Source organism: Biomphalaria glabrata, chromosome 7 (assembly GCF_947242115.1).
Source record: "Biomphalaria glabrata chromosome 7, xgBioGlab47.1, whole genome shotgun sequence".
NCBI lineage: Eukaryota > Metazoa > Mollusca > Gastropoda > Planorbidae > Biomphalaria > Biomphalaria glabrata.
This window is the reverse complement of record NC_074717.1, coordinates 4,466,409-4,488,997: the sequence shown is the minus strand read 5'-3', so window position 1 is coordinate 4,488,997 and position 22,589 is coordinate 4,466,409. Positions and strand designations below refer to the sequence as shown.

General features: G+C 37.9%; 1 protein-coding gene across 1 annotated transcript; it reads left to right on the top strand.

The window, feature by feature from the left end:
- The first annotated feature begins 2,800 nt into the window (after positions 1-2,800).
- LOC106064729 (ankyrin repeat domain-containing protein 50-like) lies at positions 2,801-5,910 on the top strand. Its single transcript, XM_013223340.2, has one exon. It carries the CDS (start codon positions 2,842-2,844, stop codon positions 5,485-5,487), a length of 2,646 nt encoding a protein of 881 aa, XP_013078794.2. The 5' UTR covers positions 2,801-2,841; the 3' UTR covers positions 5,488-5,910.
- The last annotated feature ends 16,679 nt before the right edge of the window (positions 5,911-22,589 follow it).

Below are 22,589 nucleotides of genomic sequence, written 5' to 3'. Positions count from 1 at the left end.
CGAAAATGGAAAGTGGCAGAAATAACGTGTATTAGATTTATATATATATACCTACATGTAATTAAATGTATTATGAATAAAATATAATATATAGTATATTATTAATTTCAGATCTTCTTCTTTTTAAACTGTCAGGTAGAGTTGAGCCTTCGGCTCTTGGAACTCTAGGCCAGCAAAAGTAACCGAGAGCTCCATCTCACTGGCCTGAATAGGGTGGGTCAGACTCACGGCAAGAGACCGCGTACACTATGACCCTCGCTATTTTCCTTTTCTATACCAGGCTAACTGTGCGGGACACGCCATTTATGTAACGGCCCCTTGAGGAACAGCGCCTGGATTGTGACAAGGTTGTGGGAGCTTTTTTACAACTCCGCACAGTGCATTGAGGATGCTCTCGCAGTCCTTAGGCACCCCCACGGGAGTCTTGTTTTTGCTACCCTTTAGCCTAATCGTTTCCTCCTACGATGTTTTCCACTCGGGCGCCACTATGAGGCAGGGTAGCATGCTTTGGTTTATTTCAGCTAATCTATTTCACTTTACTCGTATAGAACTGTTTATGTAAAAAATAACAGTAAAAACTATGTTATCTATGTCAAGGACATATAATGGCTACGCCCGTTGATTTGTTCCAACTTCCCATAATCAATATGTATTGTTAGTTTTGGCTGTAATTAATATATCTCGCAAGGCTCACATTCTAGCCCAAAATATCCTGCATTTTTGTATGATTCCATCTAAGATACTTTTAAGAAAGTGAATTGTAGTATCTATTACGTTGCAGAGTTGAAAACTTTGCTCAAAGCTAAGATTTATGTTCAGATTTATTCAAGGGTTCTCAATTAGGGGTTCACGTATTTGCTGAAGAGTTCTCAATTAGGGGTTCACGCATTTTCAGGTGTGTGAGAAAACCTAAAGAAATAAATGTGTTAAATATAGACAAATACATTTTGTAGCGCTAACATTTTAATGTATGTAACTAAAGGATCTAAAAAGTCATTTTGGTAATTTGATCAGGGTCTAAAGAATTTGTCATTTTTGCACACATTTAGTTGGAATTAAAATTTTAAATTGTATCCTTTCATTTTATTTCTACTTCCTCATTCTAAATAATTTTTTTTTTTGAATAAGATAAAAATTCTGAAACATGATTTACTTCCGAATCAACTTTAGTTGGTATAGAAAAAAAATTATCACTTCATCCCCACATTTTTAGCGGCCCCCGGAAGGGTAAAAGATGCTATTAGTTTTGTGTGAAATGTCTGTCCGTCCGTAACGTTTAGATCTTGTAAACTAGAAAAGATCGTGAAAATCCAATATAATATTTTAGTTCATTCAAAGTTCTGATGTAACGGCTACTTTTTTCTTTTCGAAAAGCGAAAAATCTAATTTTTAAAATCACTTATGCAAGCAGTTTTTTTTTTTTATAAAAACACACCACTTTTTCAACTATTCACTATTAATAGTAACAAACACTTGAGGCTCTTTAGTAAGGGAGACAACCATTTGCCATATTTTTAACACATTTATGCAAACGGCTTTTGATTTTTTGGTTAAAAAAAAAAAAAAAAAAATTACATTTGTATTCCTTAGTTAACTAAGTTCAGTCATACTAACTACTACATTTACACGAAAAAAAATTTCTAACTTTTTTTTTTAAGAGAAAACATCTATTTAGTATGCATATAAGTTAGACATAATTTAAAACAACAATTAATAAGTAATTTTCCATATTATCACGTAAACTACAGTGATTGGCATTGTATATATGTGTAAAAAAAAAATTTTTCTTTTTGAGCAATAAGAGCTTGACCCTTTGCAAAACAATTAGATCAATTAGATATTCATTATAAAACATCAGTTAGGCCAGGTTCACATTTAACTTCACATTCACTTTCACCTATCCTTTGGTTTGCTGGACCGCTGGGGCACCACACAAGATCTGTCAACCTTCTTTCTCCATTCTTCTCTTGTCATTTGTCTTTGATCGAATTTAATTCTGATGTTCTTTCTGAAAATATTAATACCTGCCTTTTTACCTGCCTGAGTGGACCACTTCGATGGCCGATTTTTAGTTTGTGTTCCTGTCTTTGTGACCTTGTTTTTTTTTTTATTAAATTCCTCTATTCAGCTTGTTAATTCTTGATCTTAAAAAAAAACAATATGGCGGACACGGTTCTCGAAAACGCCCCTAACGATTTTCCTATAAATTTGACTGTTGATGTACCGGAATATCTCTGGAATAAGAGTTACTAGCTAATTGGCTACACACGGGATAAGCTCTAGTTTGATATTCATAATTCGTGGGAGAATTGGGTCGAAGTAATTTTTTTTTCATTAGCTATATCAATAACAAAATAATCGCTTTTACAGAAGGTCAACATGTCCAGGAAGGAGGGTGTGTTTTAAAGTAAAGCAACTTTGTATTGACGTTTCTTGTTTTGCTATAGATTTAATAGTAGCTTTAAAGGACAAAACATGAAAAATTGTCATGGTTCTCTTACACACAAACACGCACACACAGAAGCCTGCACACTTCCAAACGGTTGGCTATACAAAGTAATTAACTTTCTAGAACTTTAACTTTCTAGAACTTTATCTTTGTATTTCTTTCTAGAACTTTGACATTTTATAACTTTAACTTTCTATAACTTTATCTTTCTAGAACTTATTTCTTTTTAGAACTTCAACTTTCTATAACTTTATCTCTCTAAAACTTTCTAGAACTTTAGCTTTCTACTTTTAAGAACTTTCTAGAACTGTTTAAAATGCAACAGACATTGACATTAAACCTTTTTTTTTTTTCAGACGCCTGTAATATCAAAAGCATTAGTTGATGATAACATGGCAGAAATTAAGAACCGAGTTCATCTCGATGACGCCATCTTGTTCAAAATAGTAGCTTCCGGTAATACTTTAAAGATTTACAGACTTATGAGACTGTGTGATCATAAAACTACACATTTTTCTAGCCACGCCCTGAACTGGGCTGTTTTTGAGGCTTGTAATATACGCCACGCCCATTTACTCCAGTTCCTTATCAAACATGGCACGCGATTGGAAATCAGAGACGACAACGGAAACACTCCTCTTTTGATTTGCTCCGCGAAAGGTTTTCCAGGCATTGTGGGTAAGCTCTTGAGCATGGGCGCTGACATCAATGCTAAAAATAACAACGGAGATACTGCTCTGATGCTGGCTTCGTCAAGGAAAGTAATTCAGTGTTTACTAAATGACAGACGTTTACATCTAGATGAACGAAACTCGACTGGGAATACAGCTTTAATGTCAGCCATCGGAACATCTCACCTCCAGAAGGTCAAATTGCTGATCAGTGCTGGAGCTAGCCCATACAGACGAGTAGGGGAAATCTCGCAGAATGGCTCTAACTCGTCGTCTGGTCCAGATGAAAGTGCTTTTGACATGGCCGAAAGAATGGGATTCGGTCAACTGCTGAAGCTGTTGTATCGTGCCAAAATGGTCGACTTACATCCTTTGCAGTTGGCCGCTGTTGACAATGATTTTGAGACTTGCATCACGTTGCTGAAGTATAAATTATGTCAAAAAAATGATACTCAAAATCTTCGGCCTGACATCCTCTGTTATGTTTTAAAACAGATACAGCAAAGGGACGCTATTCTTTCATCAGACATTGAGTTTGTTCGAGAGTTATGCAGACTTGGTATGGACGTCAATAGATGTCAGTGCTGTATAAAGTCACGTATGGAGCTCGTGCTGGACATCGGAAACTACGATCTGGCTAAAATTCTTTGTGCCCATGGCGCTAAGGTCACCCACTACGACCTGGTGTCCGCTGTTGATAGACATCTCGTCCAGATGATTCCCCTTTTTATAAACCACGGGGCACCGGTGTACAAATATGACCACATGGGTCAGGTGACTTACAAAGGTTCGGCCCTTGATGTAGCATTGGAGAACTCCTTAACGGGTACAGCCAGCTTACTTTTTAATCACGGTGCCAAGTTCGATTCTGAGTACGCTTTCTCTAAAGCTTTACAGAGCAACAACGTAAAGACGCTCAACTTTCTGATGAAGTGTGCTGAATCTAAGGATCTAGCCAAAAAACAAGAAACTTTCGTAAGAGCTGTGAAGCTAGGAGACATTCAGAACATGCAAAAAATGTTAGACGCAGGGCTGGACATTAACCGGGTCCACGACAATAAAACTCCATTAATGAGCGCTGTCCACACAGAGGTCATCAACTTTTTATTAAACAAGGGGGCTGATGTCAATTTGAAAACAAACACAACACCTTTGATCAATGCAATCTCTTCGGGTCATTTCTCAGAATCAGCAGTTTTACGTATTGTGGATACATTTCTAAAAAAAGGCGCTATTTTGGAAGACACTGATGCGTATGGTTGCACGGCACTGATAGCATCCGTTAAAAGTAGACATCGCAAGATGGTTCTCAAATATTTGCTTGATATGGGAGCAGACGTAAACCGAAGAAACAAAGATGGACTGACTGCACTGCACGTTGCAGCAGCAAAGAACAAATTTGATTGCGCAGAGACTCTTTTGAAGTACGGTGCAGATGTTAACCTGAAATGTAATGCTGGTCGCTCTCCCTTACATAACGCTATGCAAAACGAACGTCTTGTGGCATTATTTCTGGAGTATAAAGCGAATGTGAACGCCACGGATAATTTGGGGAACACACCGCTTTTACTTGCAGTGAAGCGTTTTGAAGGCCCTGTAAAACTTGTCAAACTTTTGATAGCCTCCGGCTCCGATGTTAACCACAAAGACCATTCTGGCATGTCCGCTCTATTGGTGGCCGCAGAGAAACTAAACAGGTCCATCATGACTTTGTTACTCGATGCAAAAGCTGATTTAGGTCAAGACGACCTGCCACAAAAGTTGGCGCAGTCTAGGGTACTCGATACCTGGTTCCCCAGTGAACAAGTACAACAAACAGCAAAGATACCGATAGACCACGGAACTAGTGCAGACTTAGTCAGACGAGACCTCATTCATCGACTCATCGCTGCTGGCACTGATGGCATTCTGATTCAGAAACTAATCAAGGCCGGCGTGAGTCCAACAGAAATTGACATAACGAAAACATTGTTATGCTGGCCTGGGACTTCTGTATCGCCACTCACTGTTTCCTTAATTCTAGACAGCCTGGACTTTGTACGTTTTTTTATCGAGAACTGGTACTTAACGAAATCAGACATCAAAATTTTATCCAGGAATGAAGACATCTTGACCTACTTGGAACTACGTGAAACTAGAGCAATTTCGTATCTGAAGGAAGTTTCTCGCCAGCCAATAAGATTGGAGCTTTTATGTATCATTACCGTCTCGTCTGCTTTAGGCTCAGACCGAGGCAGACGACAAAGAGTACACAACTCTAAACTCCCAGCCGTAGTGCAGAACCAACTTTTGTTCTCAAAGCTCGAATATAAGGTCCTAGAACCAGTGTCTGGTGACTTTCGTATATTATTTTTGAAAAGTCTATAAAATAAAAATCTTCTGTAAATAACCCCGACATTTTCCCAAGATTTGGTTTCGTTTCTAGACATTTGATATTGTAATGAATACAATTATAGTGGCGCTTATGTCACATCCACAGACCTATATATATTATATCTAGACTGAACATGGAGATCTCTTCTATACAAATTACGATCTAATTTTAATCAACAATGGTTATTACGTGACATTTTTTTTTGTTTAATCAATATTATCACTTGACCGTTCATTTTAGAGAATGAGGTCCATTAAAGAATGACATTCATTTTGTGTATAAATTTTACGTATGTATAAATAGTAATTTTGGGTATCAATTTCACTTCTGTATAAAATATCATCTTTTAGGTTTAAATTTCACTTGGGTATAAAACACTGTTTAGCGGTTTAAATTTCATAAAATGTATAGAGTAACTTTGAAATTTAATTTTCATTGAATAAAAGTAGAAATAAACGACTGGTTAAGTGTTTCTGTGTATATGTTTCTTAAACTTTATGGAACAAGTACAAAAGTAAAGCAGTAGATGCGCTGGAAAGTTACTGACAACGCCCTGCAGTTTAGTTTTGGAGCAGGCATTTGGGGCACAATAGTCATCAAACAAAGGATCCCTTAATGATTCAATTATGAGAAGGCTGGAGTTAAACATTAATGATCGATTTGATATGCTTTCTGTCAAGACATCAAATGCATCTGTCAGGATTGCAGACATTGTTGGACTGAACAATGAGGGGGGGGGTGTCCTATTTTAATTTGCATATAGTTATTTCCAACACTGTTAGCCATGCAGATTGGTTCTAAACAGAACCTAAACTCGCTAAAGACGTTTGCGACAAGCATAGACGTGTGCAAGGAGACTTTATATCTGGGACCCCATTGATATGGGCAATTGGTATTGCCTGTGCGTTACAACGTGGCCATAACATTTATTACTACGTTCAATCCGTTATACAAAATTGGTATTTAGTGTTTGCATAAAATGAATAACATTTTACAAGGGAAGCTACTAAGAATGGAATTCGAATCCTGTAATTTTTATTTCATGGTTACATCCCTTTGCTTAGATGTTGGATCATGATTTAATATTTCAATAGCTCTTATTTCAAATTGTGACTAATTTGACGCAAATACCACGTGATAGACTTGAAAATGTCATAATATCAATCAATCCTCACATGTCAATGTACCTGTACATAATGTGTTTTTTTTTTAAATATTATTGTAGAAATGATTTCATTCTCTGGAACTGCCAGGGCTGGGCTTCGTTATAGGGAAAAAACCTTCTCGTCCCCTCAAAATAGTCCAGGATATGTCAGGCCCGCAGCAGAACTTCTTTCTGACAGAGAGTAAGGGTCTTTTTAGAAATGCTTAGGGCTTTGAATGTGTCTGTGATGTTAGTTGTTACTATCCCTATAATAGTTAATGAAGTTTATTAATGAAATGTGTCAATTGGATACACTGACACTAGGTATAAAGGATTTATTCATTCAATTACAGAAGAAAATATCGTATGTTGGAGTGTAGAATATAATTTAAATATAGATCTTAAATGGGTGTAAGTTTCTACACATAAATAACATATTTTTACCTTTATTCAAGTCAGAACGTCATGGAACCTTCAGAAACATGCAAGCATGGAATCTGGATGTGTACCGCGGATTTAAAAAAAAAAAAGGCTCAAACGATTTTCATGAAATTTTAAGAATTAGCTCGTTGGTCACGTGAGGAAAACTTTAGTTTGACCGTTATAATTTTTCAAAGTAAAAAAAAAAATTATAAATTAAAATTTGGCAAGAGAACTAGATTTTAATATAGATCAGCGGTTCTCAACCTTTTAGGTTTCGTTAAAGGGAAAAAACCCACTCTGCCGCGACCCCCCACCCCTTCTCTACACAAACATACAGCAATAGAAGAGTAGACAATAAAAATCCATATTTTCGATGGTCTTAGGCGACCCCTGGCAAATCCACAAAGAGGTTGCGAACCACAGGTTGAGAACCCCTGATATAGATGCAACATCGGTTTTGATAAGACTATCGCATTCAAGAATTTCCTGATGTAATGCACTATTGGTAAAAAGTTAATGTTCAATGAATTTTGCGCATCATAGGAATCTTTTAATTCTATGGAGTCTTATGGTTAAAATTTCATATGATACTTTCCTTTCATTTTACTGTTTTATTTTCATGTAAATAAACGCTTACATGTTGTTTGCATATAAAATATATTTCACTAAAATTTAATACAATGCCTGTGTTGCAAACGTTCATTTCGGAAACAGTTGTTCCCCCTGTTTGGATCCGTGAAAACTGTCTTAAAGTCTTCCTTTTATTGAACCAGACCGTTGAAAAGCCATAAGTTCAAGTGGTAAATGGAAATATACAGAGGGACTCTCCATCCTACGAACTACACTATTTCAATACACTTGTGACGTCATGCCAAAAGTTAGTTACTGCATGTTTATGCCTGTGTATGCACAAGTCCTCTATTTCAATCTTGTAAAAAAAAAAAAAAAAAAAAAAAAATGGCGCGTGCTTTTAGAACTGACCAGCCTTAAAACTTGTGGGGCCCCATGCGAAACGGATTGCGCGGGGCCCCAGTCTGGCTAGGGATAGGCATTACGTCAATATTAAGATTTTGTATTAGAAAATACATTTCTCTTTACAGTAAAATTTTTTAGCAATTGCAAGCTGACAATGCTGTTCGTATTTATTGGCACCCTAAATTGACAGTTTCGTTTATTTTCAGGAGAAATTTACTGAGTTTTCGGGAGATTTGAATAATTTCAGGAAATTTTCAGGCCTTTTTCCTATAGTTTGCAATTTGAGGAGAGGCCACGGAAATCATGTTATATATAGGCCTATATATACTAGCGATTGCGGGGCCCTATGCGCAACTGATTGCGCGGGGCCTAGTTTGTGTGGGAATAAGGATAATAAGTGAAAATTAAGATTTTGTATAAGAACAAAATTCGACTTTGAATTGTATTCATTCTTTACGAAGTACGAAATTGCGAACCTTGTAACCAATGACATATTTAAATGCCAGTGACTGTAAAAGTAAATATAGTATTGGAACTTCCGATTATGGTAAAATCTACCCGATTATTACATTTTATTACATGAAAGCTGACAATGTTTTTTGTTTTTATCGCGCGTAGGATTGGCGTTTTCTACAATGAATGACACCCACAAATGACAATTTTGTCTATTTTTCTGGAGATTTTTTTGAGTTTTCAGGAGATTTTTATGGAAATTCAGGAGATTTCCATGAGTTTTTCGTATATTTTTTGTAATTTAATAATTAGGCTACACCTTGAATTAGCGCGGGGCCCATGAAAGTGTGGAGCCCACTGCGACCGCATAGGTTGCAGTGGCCTAAGTGTTATTATTAATAAGCGTTTTTTTTTATTAAAGCTATAAAAAAAAAGGGAAGTGCCTGCACAAAACTCTGCCTCGGGGATATGAATAATATTCACCAAGGGAAACAATTAGGAATGGAGTTCAGTTCATTTAATTTTCCCCTGGTTACATCCCTTTGATTATATATCTGTTCATATGTTTTTCAGAACCCTCTACGTGCCATCAATATTAATTTCAACAAAATTGTATCTCTATCGCCTAACGGCGTATGTTCATCTCCAAGTATTATTTACAAGTTAAGTAAAAATGAATCAATGCTAATAAATTTAAGTTTAATTTTACATGTGGCCTCGGAATGAGACAGCAGCTTGAGGTCACTCACGAAGGCCCCGGGATACACACTGTAGACCAAAAGAAAATCCGCTGCCGAGGACAGACGCAGACGGAGAATAGTAAATCTTAATCGACTACCGGAGAACAATGGTTATGCTTGCCCTGAATGAGTAAAAATATGTAGGTCACAGCTGGGACTGCGTAGCCACGAGAAATACTGCATTCCTTATTAATCTTCAGACTCGAAGACAAGCCTTATTATTAGGCCTATTTTTTTTTACACGTACACTGCAGAAAACAAACAGAACTGAAACATTATCAGATTTAATTTAATACAACAAGAAAAACAGTAATACTTTGTCCCATATGTTGATGAGCGGTAAACCGCTAGGCTTTTGAACCCGGAGTCCCGGGTTCGAATCCTGGTGAAGACTGTCATTTTTACTTTCGGGATCTTAGGGCGCCTCTGATTTCACCCAGCTCTAATGTGTACCTGACGTTAGTTGGGGAAAAGTAAAGACGATTGGTCGTTGTGCTGGACACGTGACACCCTCGTTAACCGTAATCCACAGAAACAGATGACCTTTACATCATCTACCCCATACATCGCAAGGTCTGAAAGGGGAACCCTACTTTTATTATAAGACACTACCTCAATTATACACATTATAGAACGATATATATTTTCCTAATAACTAGAGATAATGAATGATAGATTAAAAAACAATGAAACATTTGTAGTATCTTGTATTTGTATCTCTATACATCTCCTCCCTCCCCACTACACTTTATAATATTCTTATCTTATATAATACAGACGTTACTTTAAAAAAAAATGATTACGTCCTACGCGTCATGCATTTAGTCATCTATATTAACCAATGACTTAAATTCTGCCAAGTCACTGGTTTTCCTGGCTAGCTCAGGCAACCCATTCCATGCTCTAATAGCACTAGGGAAGAAGGAGTATTTGTACAAATTTATTCCAATGATAATCCTTTATATCTAGACTTAGAAGATGATGCGTACACTTTTCATGAACATGAATGCATTTAACTGTTGAATTGATAATAATACTTTAAATTAGTAAATTCCAAAATGCCTCCATTCATGTCACCACTTCGTGGAGGGAGGGTGGAAGATGGAACCTGGAACCTGAACACGGATCTGATAACTGTATTCTATATAAAGCGTATTTATGATTGAGCCCTGATAACAACCCGTCTTCTTCTTCTGACCATTCTGAACTCAATGCAACTTATGAAGGTAAAGTAAAGTTCCCCTTTCAGACCTTGTGGTCTATAGGGTAGATGATGTTAAGGTCATCTGTTTCTGTGGCCTACGGTTAACAAGGGTGTCATGTGGCCAGCACAACGACCAACCGCCTTTACTTTTCCCTAACTAATGTCAGGTACCCATTAGAGCTGGGTGGACTCAGAGGGGCCCGAAGTTTCCGAAATTAAAAATATGAAAGGGAGAGTAGCTAATCTATGAAGAAACTACATTTTGGTCCTTAATACTTTATAACAAAAAAAAAAGCAACCTAACTTTAACTGCCTTTGTACAGAGCATCCCGTGAGACACTTAGTATTATTAGTTTGTATAGAGACGCACCATAGTTGATAGATTTTTTTACGCGATTTTTAGTGACGTCGCAACTTAGTTGGGTTGTAGATTATGTAAATAAGTCTGTTGGTGTTGGGACTTCAGAGCGATGACGTGATATTACTGACAGAGACTCGACTGTGGCCTTCTCGAAATTAAACAGCATATCTGTTTGTATAACGGTTTGGACTTTCTATTTGTTACATTTGTAGGTCTTGTTACGTGTTAGTTAAGTACGTCGAATACACCCGTACAAGAAACCAAGACATCTCCAGAGAGTAAACTGTCGAAGTCAGACAGCCATTAGCAACTACAACGTCAAGGCCTATCATAATCCTAAATGCTTATAGCATGCTCTGTCTGCTTGGTAGATTTTGTTGGTCATTGGGAATGGATCAGGCCCTTCTGGGAGAAGTTTTCCATTCTGCCCAGCAGACATGACACAGGCTCGAACTCGATCCCTCAAGCGGCTTATTTCTCTCAGCCACACATCCCACACAACTGGTCAGTAGAAATAAACTGTCTATCAAGGGGTTGGACCTGGTTGATCCACATCTCTACGTGTCATCATTGCTTAAAAGAAAATGATACATAAAGTTGAATCCAATCCGTGGTATTCCAGCTATTCTGGTTTTAATGCGCCGCCCTGTTGGATAAAGGAATGTACAGGTTAACTAGAAGAAAGCAGATTGCTTGATGGAAACAACAGTAGAACCAAGCACATTGTTTATGTTATATGTGTACAGACGCTTCCTCGGGCGTGTAGTGGCTACCCGATTCAATGTGGCCTTTCTCACAGCTTTGAAATAGTAACTAGGTAGGAATTTGATTAGCTCCCTCGGAAAGCTTGACCTCTGGACTCTTCTCAGCAGTGGAAACTGAGTGACACTTAAATAGATGGGACCCGAAGGGAATGAGAGTAATTTTAAATAATCGTCTGTAAGAATGTGGGCGGCTGGTGGGGAGGGGGGGGGGCGTTAGATACAGAGATCGAGAAAGAGCCAATATCTTATTCCTAAACTTTAAGAGAAATCTTTTCCTCGGTTAAAGGCCGTAATGATTTTCACCTCGACTTTTAGTTGTCAATTTATAAAGGAGCCTTTATTACACTTCACTCTCAATCATGTGATAAATAAATGAACAAATTCTATTATAAAAAGTATCAACATACATATATCTATTTTATAATAAACATATACCTCCGTCTGATTGACTAATTGATTTAGTGGGACAAGTGGTTGAGAGGCTAAGTGCGCTTGAACTTGGCTTGGCTACCTAGAAGGGGGCTCGACACCCGACTCAGGCAGAGTTGTGTTTACTGAGCACCTAAAGGCAGCACGGAAAATCAGCGCCTAGATATCGCCTCTACGTTATACAGATGCATGCAAACGCGACATGAAGCTCTTCAAAATCGACACTAGCAGCTGGGAAGAGATGGCACTAGATAGATCCACATGGAGAGAGAGTATAAAGGAAGGGTCTCTTTATTACAATGTAACATGTTATTAATTTTGAATGTATGGATAAGGTTAATAATTATTATTTACAAAAATATAAGTGTACGCTAAATGAATATATGGAGATGCTGTGGCTGAGGGGTAAAGCACTTGGAACCGGAAGTCCCATGTTCGAATCCTGGTGAAGACTCTAGGTGGACCACTTCGGGGGCCGATTTTGAGTTTGTGTTCCCACACAAACTGTCTTTGTAACCTTGTTTATTACTGTTATAATTTTTTTTAAATGCTTTTTTTTCAGTCTAAACTTTCATTTACACAAACACACAAGACAAACAGGTTAACGCATCCACATCCAGACCATATACAACTGTTGAGCAGTCAAGGTTATTGAGAAGTTGTATATAGGTCATGATCAAATTGTAATATGTTCATTGTAATATACCCGCTGGAGTTCATCAATTATAAAGTCATAGTCCCAGATATAGGAGCATAAGCGAGTGGTCAAAACAAGATAAGCCTGTCATGTTCATTACAAAGAGCGAAGATCCAAAATTATTCATAGTTAATGATTTTATTGGTGTGTTTACCTTGTTGATGTCCAAGGGCTGAGCCGAAGGCTCTTCGAGCCCTAAGTTTGAAAAAAAAAACCTGTTTGGACGCCAAACAGTAAAAAAAAAAAAAAAAAAACCTGTGTGAACACAGTTCTGTTTGAGAGAGACCCGAGTCAATGCCTATATAAAGCATTGCTGTTTCCAATGCCTTTCGCCCCCGACGCATGCTTGGCTGCACATGGCCGAAGGCCGAGGACACCGGGAGCCTCCGCCATTTTCATTCGTTATACCAAGCTAACCGTGGGTTACTCGCCATTTTGTGTAACGGTCACTTGAGGAACAGCGTATGGATGTGTGACAGGTTTGTGGGGACTCTTTTGCAACCCCGCCTGTGGACTCTCGTCTACCCGTGGGCATCCCCACGGGAGTCTTGTGTTGCTACCCATTTAGCCTAGCCACTTCCTCTAATGGTCGTTTCGACACGAGCGCCACGATGAGGCAGAGTAGCGTGCCCGCGGATGTGTTTACCTGCTGACAGATCAGCCTGAGGTCCTATTGATCTGATGTTTTTATGTCCAACACTTAAAGTTGGGCTAATCAACAATGTTCCTGGACATCACGTTGCGGAACTCCACAAGTGGACAGACCGGTACCGGTTTCCAGATGTTAACTTGTCGTCAACCCAGGACTGAGGCTAAACAGCGTGGCGGTGAGCTCTTGGGGAGTTTGGAGGACTAGATATAATTTAAGATTAATTATGCTTTCCAGTATGTCGGGTGATAATTTTTTCCCCAATGAGGTCCCGGGACAGCTAATCTCCACCAGTTGACACCGAGAGGTCCTGGAGTTCTGTTAGAATCTTCACAGACTGAAAAGATAAAATCTAGCCTCTCCAAACTTGATTATAAATCTCACACAGATAAAAATTAAAAAAAACTAACTTCTTTGCTATGTAACATCTCCATTGGATCAGACGCTTACTTTTTAAAAAAAATGTTTTCATTAAAAACTTTTTTTTTTTGTTTTAATAAAACGGTCATATTTATTAACATACATAATGTAACATTCAACAGTCATTAATATACATTAGAAGTTAGCATTGTCCAAATCAATTATGAAACCCACCCCTGCCTCGACCTGTCAAATCCTCCACAACCTCCTCTTTTACAATTTTTTTTTTTTTTTTAAAGGAAACCTCAGAATTTGCGCTATTCAGTTTTAGCTTTATCATCATAGGAATCCTTGGGCCTTGGGCCTCTTTTCTTTGCCTCTTTTTTGGGCTTACTGTGCCTCTTTTATGGGCCATCTTGCCTCTTTTGTGGGCTTTTTTTTTTTATATAATATGTTTTTATATGTAAGTTATCATAATTCACAAGTATTAAATCATAAACAATTGAAAAGTGATTAACTTAAAAATATAATAACAGTAATAGAAATATTATTTAATAACAAAGACATACTACCTAACCAATGAACCCCATAAAGACAGAAAAATGATACAAGTATACTCTACTTCAGAACAATCAACAATTTTTTTTTTTTTTTTTTTTAAAGGAAACCTCAGAATTTGCGCTATTCAGTTTTAGCTTTATCATCATAGGAATCCTTGGGCTTTATGCCTCTTTTCTTTGCCTCTTTTTTGGGCTTTATATGCCTCTTTTATGGGCCATCTTGCCTCTTTTGTGGGCTTTTTTTTTTTTTTTTTTTTTTTTTTAAATATGTTTTTATTTGTTAGTTACCATAATTCACAAGTATTAAATCAACAATTAGCAAGGATATTCATTAAATAGATTTATAACAACACAAAAAGGAAGAATAAAGACAATTTTAAACTTCAATATCCTGTTTTAAAATTGGTAAATGTTTTATAAATAGAAGGTCAGCTATTTAGAGTATAAATCTAACGACATTAAACATTCTTTTTTTGTAGATTGCTTTTATATCGTTTTTACTATTGCTGTTATAGAAATTAACGGATTTTAATTCTCTGGGTTTCCAGGGTCGAGATCCGTTTAAAAAAAATGGTTCTATAGTGTCCAGTGAGGAATTTTCTGCTTATGTGTCAGGTTTGAAAGCATTATTCCCACCTGTCAGGTAACGTAAATCTTATTAGGGATGTTTAGGGCCTCGAATGTTTCTGCGCGGCCAGTTATCGGCTGATATAACAACAAGGTATATTGTTATTTTAGATGGCTTCCATAGTCGATTAACCTCTACGCTTAGGTTTTTTTTTTCCTTATACTGTAGGATAGTCATTATTATGTTACAAAAGAACGATAGATAATTTATTCTCTGCCAGAGTCGAGTTTCGTTAAAGGGAAACAAAATTCAGCCGTAGTTCCTTTATCAGTTTCCACTGAGGAATTTTCTGTTGATGTGGCAGGTCTGCAGCAGTACCGCCCTCTAACAGGCAACGAGAATGTTCCTGGGAATGTTAAGGGCCTTGAAGATATATGTGAGGTCAGTTGTTATTATACCCTCGGTTGATATAACTTGAGAACCCCTAGTGGTGAGTATTTATAATGTGGAGTGTCAAAGCCAAGTGTTGGTGTATGAACCTTGCAACTTGGTTATGGCGACCTAGGTAGGCTGATTCTGATAGGGCTGGACATCCTGACAATAATGTGTTCAATCGACTCACCCACATTTTCGGCATTTTCAACAATATTGAGTTTTAGGATATGTTTCTCGTGATTTTTTGTCCTAATTACTCTGTCCTGTATTGCTGTAAAAAAGCCTTCTGTTTCGGGGTAGAGATAATCTGTTTAAAGCCATGTTATTATTATTGCTTCTTTTGGGGGCCACTACTTAAATACTATCTTCATTTCAGAAGAGCAGTGACACTAAGTCAAACTTTCTTTCCCCACAATAACTCAAGATTTCACTTCAATGCTCTTCAACCCTAAACGTGCAGACGATTTAGAGCCTAGCTCACGCTCAGCCATCTATCGAGTGCCAGGAAGACACTTCTAACTGACAACGACATCTATTTCCTGTGAGACCTGCCAGGAGGGAACTGAAACCTATTTATTTGACTGCCTCTTGCTGGCCAATCACGACCTTTTCACGTCAATCATTTCCCCGGACTTCTTTAAAAATTTATGTTTTTATTTCTAGAAAAATTGCAAATGGTCTTACTTGTTCTAAAAATCTGGTCTGCAACTATATATTCTATAATAGTTAAACTTATAATAATATTGGGGATGTCTACAGTAAAAGTTAATCACACTTTGTCTACATTTAAGATTTTGGAGATCTTTTTTAGTTTCTTTAAGCACTGGAATTCATTAGGAGAAAGCGATATGAAGAAATGTGGTGGAGATATGATGGAACATAAAGAAAAAAATAAAAATGAGCAGAAGGTTTGGAGTTCTATTGCAATCAATGTGTAAGTTAGAAAATAAACTGCACTGAAACATTGATTAATATGAAAAATTATATGTATATAGTAAGGATTCTATGAAAGAAAAGTAACTCTAAAATTGTCAAGGTTTCACGAAATATGAATAATTATTTAAATTTAGGAAAAAAAAAATAATTAATTTAAATAAATAATTAAACAAAATAAATTCTCTCTATTGGAATAAGCCAGTGTTTCCCAAACTGTGTTCCGCGGAACAGGGGATGAATTGACCAGGAATGAAATAACCAGGGGATGAAGTGGCCGGGGATGAAATAACCAGGGGATGAATTGACCAGGAATGAAATAACCAGGGGATGAAGTGGCCGGGGATGAAATAACCAGAGGATGAATTGACCAGGAATGAAATAACCAGGGGATGAAGTGGCCGGGGATGAAATAACCAGGGGATGAATTGACCAGGAATGAAATAACCAGGGGATGAATTGACCAGGAATGAAATAACCAGGGGATGAAGTGGCCGGGGATGAAATAACCAGGGGATGAATTGACCAGGAATGAAATAACCAGGGAATGAAGTGGCCGGGGATGAAATAACCAGGGGATGAATTGATCAGGAATGAAATAACCAGGGGATGAAGTGGCCGGGGATGAAATAACCAGGGGATGAATTGACCAGGAATGAAATAACCAGGGGATGAAGTGGCCGGGGATGAAATAACCAGGGGATGAATTGACCAGGAATGAAATAACCAGGGGATGAATTGACCAGGGGATGAAATAACCAGGGGATGAATTGACCGGGGGATGAAATAACCAGGGGATGAATTGACCGGGGGATGAAATAACCAGGGGATGAATTGACCAGGGGATGAAATAACCAGGGGATGAATTGACCAGGGGATGAAATAACCAGGGGATGAATTGACCAGGGGATGAAATAACCAGGGGATGAATTGACCAGGGGATGAAATAACCAGGGGATGAATTGACCAGGGGATGAAATAACCAGGGGATGAATTGACCAGGGTATGAAATAACCAGGGGATGAATTGACCAGGGGATGAAATAACCAGGGGATGAATTGACCAGAGGATGAAATAACCAGGGGATGAATTGACCAGGGGATGAAATAACCAGGGGATGAATTGAGCAGGGGATGAGGATACTAGGAATGAAGTGACCGAGGATGAAGTGACCGGGGATGAAATAACCGGGGATGAAGTGACCGGGAATAAAATGACCGTTCACCGTTAGTATGCATCTAATTGTGTTCTTGAATAGTTTTCTATTTTAAACGACTGCGCCCTCAGAATTCTTCTACACTTTGTTCTGCTGTTCTGTGTGTTGTGTATTAGATATCTATGGAATTATAAATATACTAAATGAAACAAAATAAATTATTGTTATTTATTGTATAATAAATTTAACGTTAGTTCACAAATTCTCAACTGTCACTTAATTCTTCTTGAGTTCACTGCAATGTTGTTTAGCCTCAGTCTTGGTATAACATGGCAGTCATGGACATCTGGAAACAGAGCCCGTCATGTCAACTTGAAGAAGGTTCTCTACTTAAGACATAGAAAAAAAAGGTTGTATGCAATGGTGCAGAAGACAAGCCAACACCCACAGTTTGAGAATGACTGAGTACTGACATTGCGCAAATGTCTATCATACCTAGCACTACAAATGTCTATCATACCTAGCACTACAAATGTCTATCATACCTAGCACTACAAATGTCTATCATATCTAGCACTACAAATGTCTATCATACCTAGCACTACAAATGTCTATCATACCTAGCACTACAAATGTCTATCATACCTAGCACTACAAATGTCTATCATACCTAGCACTACAAATGTCTATCAAACCTAGCACTACAAATGTCTATCATATCTAGCACTACACATGTCTATCATACCTAGCACTACAAATGTCTATCATACCTAGCACTACAAATGTCTATCATACCTAGCACTACAAATGTCTATCATATCTAGCACTACACATGTCTATCATACCTAGCACTACAAATGTCTATCATATCTAGCACTACAAATGTCTATCATACCTAGCACTACAAATGTGTATCATACCTAGCACTACATATGTCTATCATACCTAGCACTACAAATGTGTATCATACCTAGCACTACACATGTCTATCATACCTAGCACTACACATGTCTATCATACCTAGCACTACAAATGTGTATCATACCTAGCACTACAAATGTCTATCATACCTAGCACTACAAATGTGTATCATACCTAGCACTACACATGTCTATCATACCTAGCACTACAAATATCTAGCACTACAAATGTCTATCATAGCTAGCATTACAAATGTCTATAATATCTAGGACTAGAAATGTCTACAATATCTAGCACTACAAATGTCTATCATACCTAGCACTAGCATTACAAATGTCTATAATATCTAGCACTACACATGTCTATCATACCTAGCACTACAAATGTCTATCATATCTAGCACTACAAATGTCTATCATACCTAGCACTACAAATGTGTATCATACCTAGCACTACATATGTCTATCATACCTAGCACTACAAATGTGTATCATACCTAGCACTACACATGTCTATCATACCTAGCACTACAAATGTGTATCATACCTAGCACTATAAATGTCTATCATACCTAGCACTACAAATGTGTATCATACCTAGCACTACACATGTCTATCATACCTAGCACTACAAATATCTAGCACTACAAATGTCTATCATAGCTAGCATTACAAATGTCTATAATATCTAGGACTAGAAATGTCTACAATATCTAGCACTACAAATGTCTATCATACCTAGCACTAGCATTACAAATGTCTATAATATCTAGGACTAGAAAACAATATCTGGCACTACAAATGTCTATCATACCTAGCACTAGCATACCTAGCATTACAAATGTCTATCATACCTAGCACTACAAATGTCGATCATATCTAGCACTACAAATGTCTATCATACCTAGCACTACAAATGTCTATCATACCTAGCACTACATATGTCTATCATATCTAGCACTACAAATGTCTATCATATCTAGGACTACAAATGTCTATCATACCTAGCACTACAAATGTCTATTATGTCTAGCACTACAAATTTTATGACACTTTTTGCAACATGGAATTTTCTGTTTTCTCCCTACTACAAGCAAAGAGCTGCTGATGGTCTTGTTGTATCACACTTAATGAACCACTTATAAGTGACATTAAATAATGGAACCAAACTAAAATATAGACAGGACGAAAATGTATATCTAAACATATTCCTATGTAGACTGGAGCCATTTGTACTCGTCTGAGAGACAAGAGGACATGTCATTTATAACCACTTCTACAGTACAAGACATTGTGAAACAGAAATAAGAAACCCATTTATGCTATTCTTTCTTCCTGTCTCTCTCTCTCTCTCTGTCTCTCTCTTTTCTCTCCGTTTATATCTCCCTCCGTTCCCCCCGTCTTTCTCCCTCCCATTATATTGCTCTCCCTCTGTCTCTTCTCTCTCTCTCTCTCTCTGTCTCTTCTCTGTCTCTATGTCTCTCTCTGTCTCTCTCTCTCTCTCTCTCTGTCTCTTTCTCTCTGTCTCTCTCTCCCTCTCTCTCTCTCTCTCTCTCTCTCCCTCTCTTTCTTTCTCGCCTGTATCTCTGTTATTTCTTACATAAGCGAACACTCAGTCACTGACACACACACACACGAAGCTTACTGACGGACGTAGCACTCACTCACACACACACACACACACACATCTCACCTTTCGGACGTATTCAACACGTGTCGCAAGCCGGCAGCGAAAGTCTGATGTTAGCGTTGCCATGGTAACGAGATGTGTGTGTGTGTGGGGGGGGGGGGCTCTGTTGACGGCTCGGTTAAATAGATCTGTTCCAGGTCTCATAGCAGCCATGTTTGGACGTTAACAATTCCGTCTGTGTGTGTGCGTGCGTGCGTGCGTGCGTCTCTTATGTGTGTCGTGTCTCTGTGTATGCGTGTGTCTCTGTGTGTAACTGTTTATGTTTGTGTCTGTGTTTATGTGTGTGTATATCTGTGTTTCTCTGTTTGCATATATATATATATATAAATCATTATCATCATCATTGGCCTCCTTCAGTCGTAAGACGACTATGGTTCATCTCAGAGCACACTTCCTCGTGTGGCTGTGGAGCCCTATTTTGGAGAGACACTCCCGTCCACAGATAGCGCAGGTTAAGGTGGCTTTTGCTTCGGTGGTAGAGGAGCTGGCCGTTTTTCGGATTGTACGTTTTTCTTCCTGGGCTGAGACCCATGTACTTTCACTGTCCATAGCTTTCTTGGTCACTGCCTCTCTCCATCTGTTACGGTCTAGAGCGATGTCTTCCCAATTGCCAGTATTGATGATCACTGATTTGAGGTCACGTTTTATTACATCTATGTAACGGAGGTGGGGGCGACCAGTTTTTCTTGTGCTATATATTTAAATATATATATATATATATATATATATATATATATATATATATATATATATATATATATATATATATAACCATGTGTGAGGGAGTAATTTATGAGCGAAGGGGGGTATCGATATGAAAAAAGAAATATCATTAAAAAAAAAACGAAAAGTACCTTTTCAGAATTTACTTTCGTATCTTTATTGGCGCAACTCAAGTCATTCTCACCTCCCCCCACCCCCACACATACACATTCACATACACCTAAAGATTCCGGGATTTGTAACTGAATCGTTTGGTTACCTGGAAGGGGGGGGGGTTGCAATTTTTCTTTCTATTGTCTCCGAATCCCAAATGACACAGGCAGTTTGAAAGAATGTTTCTTTCATGTTGTATCAACTCATTGTACTGTACAGATGTCGCCTTTGTCTCTGTCAATCTAATTATACGATTTCAATTTCAAAGTTTAAAAGAGGTTGTTGTATTGATCTTAACAAGTTTATATTTATTAGAAAGTTGCGTTGTTGGATTGAGTTAGAGCAGGGGGGTTCTCAACCTTTGGATCGCGACCCCTTGGGAGGTCGATTGACGATTTGCCAGGGGTTGCCTAAGACCATCGATAACTGGATTGTTTTTTTGTCAATTCTTCTATTGCTGTGCAAATGTGGGTGGGTGGAGGTCGGGTAAGAGTTTGGGGGGGGGGTGTAAAAAGGGGTCGCCGAGCTTAAAAGGTTGAGAACCGCTGAGTTTGGCAAACGCTGCTGGAAAGATCCAGGTGAATTGAATCTATATTCGAATTGTTGTCGTGATGAAGTAAACAAGGGCAATGACTCTTCACTGTTGCCAACTAGGGAAAAGTAAAAAGAATAGAGCTGTAATGAAACAATGTTTGAAGTCTTTGGAGTTGATCATCATTTCAAATCCCCTTCATAACCGTTAGTTGGTTCTCCCGTTGTTTGTTTTTAAAATAAGTTTGAAGTCCAAGAGTGAAATTCTACCAACTTTTTCCATTTTAAAATTAGTTTGTAATACTCCATTATTTCTTATAAAGCTTATCCAGTGGCGTAGATAGGGTGGGAGAAAGGGCGGGGGTCCAAATTTGAAAATCCACCCCCCTGGCCCTCACTTGAGGGGTCCCCCAAATAAGTGTCCAAGATTATTTTAAATGAAATACTAAGCGAACGCAATATTGTCTTGTTGCTCGTGTTGCTATGTAAATTAGTATTCCACACATTAGACTTGTATATTTATCAAGTACATTATCTCGTGTCATGATGTCGAATGTCCAAATGCAGGGGTCCCTAAATGCATACAGAAGTTAGTTGGACTACAATAGAAGAAAATGATTGAGCGAATGGTTGGACAGAGGACAAAAAGTTGATCCTTATAAAGCTTATCCAGTGGCGTAGATAGGGTGGGAGAAAGGGCGGGGGTCCAAATTTGAAAATCCACCCCCCTGGCCCTTACTTAAGTGTCCAAGATTATTTTACATGAAATACTAAGCCAATGCAGTATTGTCTTCTTGCTCGTGTTGCTATGTGAATTAATATTCCACACATTAGACGTATATATTTATTCATTATCTCGTGTCATGATGTCGAATGTCCAAATGCAGGGGTCCCTAAATGCGGGGACCTTCTGGGCCCCCAACTCCCTTGCTACTTTTTCCGTTTTGTAATGAGTTTGTAATACAAAACAACAACAACAACAACATAGCTGATAGACAGTTCCTTTATGTTGCACACCGAATACACCAAACATTACTATCGTTACATATATATCTCCACAATATGTAAAAAATCTCTGAAGTTTTAAGTATGTCGCAGAATTGAGGTTAAACAGTTAGTTAAAATTATTTTTTTTGAAAGATGTTACTGGATTGAGTTAAGCACGTCGGACATCTGAAGTGTGAAAGCTAAATAGTCTATTAGTAATTTCTGATAAGAGATTTTGAC